This window comes from Cataglyphis hispanica, chromosome 13 (genome assembly GCF_021464435.1).
Source record: "Cataglyphis hispanica isolate Lineage 1 chromosome 13, ULB_Chis1_1.0, whole genome shotgun sequence".
Taxonomy (NCBI): Eukaryota; Metazoa; Arthropoda; class Insecta; order Hymenoptera; family Formicidae; genus Cataglyphis; species Cataglyphis hispanica.
The window spans coordinates 4,655,649-4,665,128 of record NC_065966.1 but is presented as its reverse complement, the minus strand read 5'-3'; the positions used below and the strand labels follow the sequence as shown (position 1 = coordinate 4,665,128).

Sequence of the window (9,480 nt, the reverse complement as noted above, 5' to 3'; positions counted from 1 at the left end):
GTCGCCGCCGCAACCACCGCAGCAGCCGCGACTATCGCTGTCTCGGTCGGCCGTGGTACGTTGGTCCAGGGGAACTTCTAAGGGCCCCGCCAACCCGGACCGCTCAGGCAGGTACCTGGGCAACTGGTCCGGGATACGCACGAGCGGGGCTGACATCATCGAACAGCGGGAATACCTCGGTGAACGGACGCTCGCCGACAAAGGCACGAGGACGCGAGTTTCCGTGGCGCGAATTCGTTCACTGTCACAGAGACGAGAAACGCAAAGGGCAAAAGAAACGGCGAGAGAAAAAACGAAGCGTCTTTCCGATCGGAGAGACGTCGAGACTCGATTACCCGTCCAGGAAGGTGTCGACGCGTGCCGCTGCGCGGTGGAGAAGAAAAACGACAAGGATTTGGCGCGAATTATCGAGTGGCGTAAAGATATCTCTTCCAAGATATCTCCGCGGAATCACTCGGAAACGAAATCGTCTCGGAATCGGTCACGCTGCACGAGAGAATCGTGTTTCAGCGGAAGTAACGGTAGCATCAGCGTCGCAGGCCGCGTCGCGAGCGGCGTCCCGGAAGCACGAGGAATCGAGAATCGGGGAACGGAGAGCGTGCCGAGAGGCGGGCCTCAGCCTTGGTGGCAGCGATGCGGGGCCTCCTGCAGCAGCCCGGCCGCAATACGGATCATCCACGCCGCGAGTCCACCGCGAGCCCGCGTCACCACCATCATCATCGTCGTCGTCGTCGGCTGGCGTGCGCGACATCGACAAGCAGGAGTCGGCAGCGACAAGATCGGTCATTGGTGGAGAAAGGCGAAGCACGTTGCACGCCGAGGTGCGTCGACGGGGAGGAGCGCGACGACAGGACGTCGGGGACGTTATTAACGTCCCCGATCATCTTCTCGCGCCCATGCGGCTCGATCCGTTTGGACTCACGGGACCACCCACGTCGAAAAAACGGAGAAGAGAGAAGAGGAGAGAGGAAAAGAAGGAGCAGCAGCAGCAATTGTGGTCATCGTCGTCGTCGTCATCGGCCTCGTTCGTCGAGTGCATACGGTTCGTTCGCGCCGCGTCGACTAGATCGTTTTCCGGATCGATTCGCGATCACGTTAAGGCCCGACACCACGACGGGCCCGATAACGAAGAAGCCGGAACTGCCACTGCCTTTCGCGTCCCTCGTGATTCCGCTTCGCGCGGCGTGGTGCGCGCACGCGCGCGCGATTGCCACGAGGATCACGAGGACGAGAATGATTACGACGGCGACGCCGACCTCGGCGTCGTCCTTGCCGGCGCGCCGCCCGCGCGAACGCGCATTCTCTGTGTCGATCGTCCGTCGCCGCAACGACGGGCCCCGCGTTTCGCTCGAGGAGCAAGAGGAAGGGCACGGAGGAGACGGGAGAGAGGAGCGATCCCCGAGAAAAGGTCCGACGTGGCTGCCTCGGTTGTTCCTTTCGTCGACGTGCTTGCTTACACTGCCTATAGCGATGACAGAGACGACGATGACGACGACTACGGTGACGACGAGGGACGAGCGCGTTACAAGCGAAAGAGGATTCACGATGGACCCAAAGAAGACCATGACAAGCATACCGAAAATGGAAACGACGACGCACGTGTTAGTGTTCCGGGTAACGAACATGAACGTAGAGACGCGAAAGAAAACGCGTCTCGCGAGGACTACATCCGCGCCGAGGTGGATGCAATTAATTGTGGTGTGTCTAAGAGTGATCATCAGTGGGCATTGTCATCTTCATCGATGGCCGAGAGAAAGGATCGTTGTTGCGAACGCATTGATAATTACGATTGCGAGCACCCGACAGTGGACGAGGAGTTTGACAGGCAAGAACGAAGAAAGGGAGAAGAACAGAGACGTAGCGATAACACTGCCTGGTTCCAAAAGCCAATTACTAGAAGGAGAGGAGGAGGAACAGGGGAGAAGCCGCATACACGCAGAAGTTATTACAGGCTGCTGCTATTTATGCTATATCTTCTGGCATGGCCCCTGCTGTGCTCGACCAGTCCCTCGGGTCACTTTACCTCGACCTTCACGCAGAATCCGACCCTCGCGCACATCAAGAATCCCGCGCAGCGAGGGAACGTCTCGCCGCCAGATGCATTGTATTCGTCGTCGACAGTCATCATGCAACACCAGCAACCGCAACAATACGTTCAGAATAGCGATTATAATACCGATAACGAGCGTCATCGTCATCACCAACAGCAGCAGCAACAGAGGAAAGAAAAGCGAGAGGATTCGGATCGAGAAGTGGAGCCTCAGTCATGGTTTCCCGACAGAACAATGTACACCTGGGACGTGAACCAGTTGAATCCTTGGCTGTCGGCCTGCGATCTGGCGGGACCAGCGCCGGCCGATCTTCAGGGTAGCTGCGGTCCACCGGAAGTGCCCAAGTATTGTCCGATGCCGTGCGAGAATGAAAACGAGATGATCGACAGAGCGGGAATCAACAGCGCGAGGACGACGACGACGACGAGAATGGGGGTCGAGGAGAAAAAGAAGGAGGAGGGCGTACGGACTGCCCGGGAACAGTGCCTTTTATATCTCGAGGAGTCGCACAAGGGGAAGATCTGTGGGGACGATTCTGGTCGGAGTAGTACGCCAAATTTTTTGAGAAGGGATCGATATCGGTTCATGAGCAGGCTGCGTCTGCGGCATTGCTGTGAGCAAACGGTGGTCAACGCCCTGGCGCCGGGCAAGGACAGCCCGCTCGAGGACGTGCTAAATGGCGGTCAGAAATGCGTCGATGTCCTGGACAAGTTGTTGATCGTCGATGCCCTGGCCGCGAGGCTGCATTGCGAGTTCGAGGAGGTACTGGCGCGCTACGATTGCGCCCAGCCGTACTCCGTCATCCACAACTGCACCCATTGCAAGGTAAGAGGTTCAATTTCTATATCTTTCGTAATATAGGAAAGCTCTTATTGTTTACTATTATTATATATATATTCGAGCGTGATTCACTCGCACTCGTTGCTTTGTCAATTTGAAAGATATTGCTCGCTGCTTTAAATGAAAATAAAACGATATATATAGCATAAAATTCAATATTTTTATTTCTTGATAAATTTAAATAAAGTATTCTTCACATATCTTGATAATTGAAAAATATATTAATTTCGTAAATGATCTGAGAATTTATATTAAATTTATTTGTAACACATTTAAGTAAATCTTGGCATTATTTTTATTTAATTTTTTTTAACGAAAAGCACTATATATTGTAATATATATTACAAAAAGGTATAAATAATTTGCAATGTGTGTTATGGTATTATAAAAATCTATGCCTGTTTTTTAATTTGGAAAATCAACAGGAAAAAAATACAATTAGGAAAGGATAGGAATAATAATTAAGATATTAATCTTTTTCGCGATTTTTGGCGATTTGATAAATATATAAAATTCATCATTGTTTTCGTTGTAATCATGAAACTAATCTAACATCCCATTGTAATCTGCATTAATACACAGTATCTTTATGTAGAAATTTCTGTAAATATATTCCAAATCTATGTCATTTCTCTCTCTCTAAAATTTTGCTTGAATACATTGCGCCAATTTATAGTAGTGCTTCGCTGAAATTTATAATGTTCCGAAATTGTTTCTATGCTTAGCTGAAGAAAGGGCTCGTACGCAATTATTCGTGGAACAATTAAGCGATTAAGGTGCGCGTAAAATCGCTCGTTGATTGGAACGCGAAAGAGTTTCGCGCATCGCAACGCAGCCTTCGGCGCGGGCGAAGTTGTTGGAAATTCTCATGAATTCTCGTTACCGAGAGTTTCATGCTTGCCGCTAGTATAGGATATAGAGAATTTACTCTCTGCATCTCTCCACAAGCCGGATTTCTTGTCGGCTTCGAGGGAACGAGAGAGAGAAAATGAGAGAGAGAGAGAGAGAGAGAGGGAGCTGAATTATTCGCCGTTTAGCGAGCGTGTAAATTATGCGAAGCGTGTTACGTATTATAATATGTAAGATGCAGATTACAATAATATTATATAGAAAATACGTTCTTCGAGTCTCGGGGTTCGAATACCCAAGGAAGATTCCTCAGACTCCTTGGGTATCGGGAGCTTCCGCTGCGCGAACATCTCTAAACGCGTATATATAGATCTTTCTCTTTTCCTTCCTATATCTTTAGACGCATAAATTCCGAAATACGCCAAGTCGCGCAGTTTTAACTCTTGGATGTCTATAACCGTAACTAACCACTAGTAGTCGACTATGTTTGGAGGAGACACCCTCGTGTCTTCATATAGACAAATCCGAGAGGTACAAGATAGGGAAGATTCAAGATATAGCTTCTCTCCTTAGGTTCTTCTGTGTATGTAGATAACGGCGATATATAATAATCCGCGGGCGGTCAATTGCAGCGAGACGAATTATTCGATTCGCGTGTTGGCTATCGACGTCCTGGTGTTTACGACAGACGCGACTAATTGATGGACAGAATGGTAAATCGTGTATATGTCTTGGAAAGTGAGCATTTTGTCGTCATCGTCGAATGAGTTAACGAACGCAAATGTTTCTTTCTCTCGTTTGACAGATAACGCCGATGCATAAATTGTCGCTTAGTGATCGAGATCCGGCTCTCATTCAACGATCGTTAAAACTAATGCTAGGACCGCGACAATACGTCTGTCTTTCTTCGCTTTGTTTCGCATTATCGTCGTCCTCGTCGTCGCCGATGGATGGTAAGAGAGCACGGTAAAGTTTGCACGCGACAATTCACAATGAGCGATATTATGTCTCCGCGACGCGAAAATTATGTCCCCGGTGACGATGCATCGGCAAGCCTTGTTCCTCTTGTTTCCGTATCATCGAATTTGTACCGCGCGCGATGTCAATCGTGAAAAAAAGATACTAATGGATAAAATTACGCAAGAATAAATTGTCTGCGTTATTTTTTTCGAGATCGATTATTCGCTAGGTATTTTGTACGATTTATTAGCTACATAAATTTATCCTTTTACATTCCAATATCATTTTTTTTTTCCACGAAAATATATCAAAAGCGCTTCCGGTTCTGGTAAATCAATCCACGTTCGTTTAATTTAGTTCGTTTGTTACGTGAGATCGAGACGCGGATTGATTTCCTCGTCGGTTTCGAGAGGTTACCGCATTGCTATTGGCAAACTACAACGCGACGTGTGTGGAATGCATCCTATAGCGAATGAATCCCCTTACAATCGTCATTAATGAGCGTTTCCACCGGTAAAGTAATGCCCTTAAAAGCAAGATTTAATTTATCGTCGGCGCTCCTTGTTGCCTTGTCCCGTTTCCTCTTTTCCGAGAGCGAGATGATCTTATTTCCTGCGAGCGGCGCTTTCGAGTAAATTTGTCCAAATTTACCTGCTGACGTTTCTACAAAACACAGCACGGCTAACGAGGAGAATTCCATCTCGTTGATTGTTTATTGTTTTATTTTTAACGTGAATAAAGAAAACATCTGCTACAACCGCGGGAATTACATTGTACTTTGCTATACAGGGTGCCGTAAAATTGGCAGAAAATAGATACGATTATTCCTCACGAAATATGTAGTCCATTTTTTCGGACAATGTTATATTTCATATTTTTTTTTTAATTTTATCTTTTAGCCTTAAATTTATTATCTTTTGTTATTCGTGTTCTATACAAGACCTTCTATAATTTTACATAATCATAATAGTGTTTTAATTTTATACATGTATATTCTGTAGAAATTAAAATCGAAAATTATATAATATGATAATATTTAAATCATAATAATTTCTGAATTATAAATGTAATTAAAATTGATTTATGAATTAATATCGAATATAACTCAAATATTCAAACCAATAATATGTATAATCTGTTATCTACTATTTTACAGCATAAGTGATATTGTTTTTTCTGCTCATTGTCAATTGATTACGTCTTTTGTAATTTTTTATCGTAAGATGCTAGCTATAGTAATCAGTTGATATTAATTAATAATAGTTTTTACTTCTATTTAGACACATTTATTATTACTATTTAATTATTTTTTTTTTAAATAAAAATCTAAATATACTTTTTAGGAAATTTTATTCTATCTTCGAAATTTTCATATTAATATTTCCGACTCTCATTAATTTTTAAATATGTTATTAATATATTATATGATTACAAAACACTCTCTATATATTTTATATAATTAATATATAAATAATATTATACATCTACATAATATCGAGAAATTTTTTTTACTTTATTTTTTATATTTTTTTTGTAATAAATTATTGCGCACATATATACAAAATGTGTTAACATATAAATTTTTCTCTCATCTTTTTTTGACAGTAAATTAGTCTCATAGACGAGCAAAGATAATAAAAACAGCCATTTGTTATGTTCTTTTTTTAAAAATGAAATAAATTCAAAATTATTTGAGTGAATAAATTACAACTCAATAATTATTTATAATAAAAATCCATCGATTTCAATTTAAAAATGCGAGGAGTAGAATATATTCAACATTTCTGCTGATCTGCCGATGCTTATCTTATAACGTTAATATAACGCAAGATATTACTGTGTCTCTTAATATTATTACATATTTCATTAAAATGGCGATGGTGGCAAAATATCAACATATTGAGGTATGTTGGCGCGCGCCGAAGTATAAGCATACCGAGGAATGCGCGCGGCCTTGGTATTGTTGTTTTGACGGCGTGACGTAGGTGCGTGTTTTTTGACCCGGTGTAGGATACACGGTCGCGTTCTATTATCATTCGTAATCGAGTCGGTGACAATGCCGGTAGGTCGGCAGAGATCGGCAAGCTACGACGTTTTACGCTTCTTTGCATTATCTTTCGAAACGCGATTATATTCCGGAACAAGTAGAGATTATCAGTGCGTGTGCGTGATATTAATCGACTCTCTCGAGATTATTGATACGACTCGTAAGCGCACTGAGAGGGTAGCTATTTATCGAAGCACGATTATTTCGCTCGGCTAATACGTTTCATATAGAAATTGAAATAACAAACTGGAAACTTTTATATTTTTGTTTTGTTCTACAGCGTTTATTGATGGTAATTATCTTTTTAATGACGTTCTTGGATTCGGATATATCGCGCTCTTGAAATTTTTCGTCAATTTAAATCTAATTTGTTTGCCAACGTCAACGTATGAAAACGCGAAGTACACGGATCGCCGCACCGAATGATTTAAGTAATGAATAGTAACGCGATATATCGGTTTTGTTAATAGTGCGCAAATTTCGCGGGATTTGCGCGTTGAAAATCAATTACGCGTGAAATACTGTATTTTAATTATATATTTTTGGACGATCCATCGCGTCTTAATTGGCCATTAACTCGATTCGTGGAGCGGTTTCCGAATGAATTTGTCGATTTTTCCGATTTATTCGATCAGTGATAAAACGTAGTAGATGTGAAACGAAGTCGACTTTGAGGGCGGACGTCGCGACGCATTTATTAATAAATATAATGATTAACTTCGCATTTCGTTAATTACGTAGCACAAATTTGGCTAAAATTTGTATATCAATATATATTTGTTGAAATTTGGATTTATTCCATTGAAATCTATTGGCAAAACGACGGCGGATTATATTCTGTGAATAATTATCTCTAATTCCAACTCGTATATTTATTTGCATATATCATAATACGAAATAGTAAAACTATTTCAAAACGCCAGCTATATATTAGCAATATCAATTTTTAAATGATGTGTGAATTTGGCCGAACGATTTTCGTAGCTTCGTATTCATAGCTTCGCTCTTTTCTGCTGTTTTTATAATATAATAAAGTTATTGAGAGTGTCATTCTGATGATTAATGCGCGCAATTGTAATTAATCGTCTTTTCGCGAGTGCGAATCACGTGAATGTCATGAAGAACGAACAAGAGTGGAGGAGGAGGCCCCGGGGAGGCATCAGGCAACGGCGGAGCAACGTAAGGTAAGCAAAATTTATAATTTATTTAATTTATTAATTGTTATATATAAAATTATATGCTGGTTTATTACTTACTTGTCTATATATGTATATATGTTTTTTTATTAAATTAAACATTTATTTAAACGCAATAATTATTCTCTACAATGTTAAATAAATCAAACATTTTTCTTTAATTTGGATATTTGTATTTTACAGATTAATAATGCATTTTTTGCTACAACTCCGCTGCTGCGCATCGTGCTGGTGAGTACTAGAAACTAGATTATTTTTTTTTTTTAATGTGGAGGTAATGGATTTGTGAAAATTATATTTTATGTACATTCATACGCATATGTATGAGATGTATGATTATACATTAGATAACGAATAATAAAAATATAAATGAAAAAATAAAATTATTTTCTAATAATTAGTGACATAAAAATTTTAATGCCCTTTTCTTATTTCCCTAAAAATAAATTTAAAATTTTGTTTTAAATTTTATTTTAGTTTTTGATAGCTTATTCATTCATATTTCTTTTAATAACTTTCTATCCTTATATTGATAATATTAAATTACTTAAAAAAAATAATTGATTTGACAAAATCTGTCCGATAAATATTTCACCGCGGAACAGAGAAGATTTTTTCTATATAAATTATTTCAAAGTTAATAAATTATATCAATTATACATATTTAATATACTTGAATAATAGAAAAATATTGAAATAATAGAAGTTACGTATAGGTTTTACTAACAATCAATATTATGAAAAATTAATTTTAAGTGATTATTGAGAGACAATTTATTCAGGATTTAAATTGCCGTGAATTTATCATCGCGCTTTAAAGAAAATAATTTTGAGAAAATAGTTCATTATCAAAATTTGATAAAAGAAAGAGGGAAAAAAATTGTATCACACACTATTATATGCTGAATTTATTTCGAAAAACAGAGAAGAACAGAAAAAGGAAAAATTTCTCTATATAATTTGTAATATGTAAAATATGTATAAATCGTATGTCATATCTTACCGATCATATTTTTATCTTGATTTTGCTATATATATTTATTTTTTTTTTTTAGTACGAATAATAAAGATCCCGCGTTAAAATTAATATCATTAACGCGCTCGTTCATTAATCACATCGCGTTCAATTCTATGCACATGGAAAAATGATAAAATTGTTTACAGACGATTGTACTTTCGTATATTATACTCGGAAAAGTGCTCGCACGATAGCATTAATAAAGCTCATCTCTCATACGCTCTCGCTTCTCTCTCCCCGTTTCTCTTCTACCCTCTTTCATCCTCATTCTCGTTTTGTAGGGACTATTGGCGGTATATAGTAGAGATTCGTAGTAGTATCCTTCCCTCGAGCAGAAATCCTATTATGACCTGATTCTACCCGCGCTGCCATCTTAAAAGATGAAAAAATTATGATATAAAAGCGGTATGGTATTGGCATCGCGGAAAGAGGATATTACATGTGGCTTACGCGCCGAGTACGGTGGTCATATTTATCACTTATTGAATCGATGGGGTGACCAGAAATACCCTTATAATC

The 9,480-nt window shown here is 40.1% G+C and overlaps 1 protein-coding gene and 1 long non-coding RNA gene across 2 annotated transcripts in view; both read left to right on the top strand.

Annotated features, from left to right (window-relative positions):
- Window positions 1-896: 896 nt before the first annotated feature.
- The window catches only part of LOC126854009 (uncharacterized), a 58,797-nt gene continuing 50,213 nt past the window's right edge, over window positions 897-9,480 (top strand). The window contains exon 1 of the mRNA XM_050600322.1: window positions 897-2,876. Within this exon, the coding sequence (XP_050456279.1) occupies window positions 897-2,876 (1,980 nt within the window). The remainder of the gene's footprint in view (window positions 2,877-9,480) is intronic.
- LOC126854024 (uncharacterized) lies at window positions 7,793-9,252 on the top strand. Its single transcript, XR_007688057.1, has 3 exons — window positions 7,793-7,931; window positions 8,127-8,168; window positions 9,243-9,252. It is a non-coding gene; the product is annotated as an uncharacterized LOC126854024 (long non-coding RNA).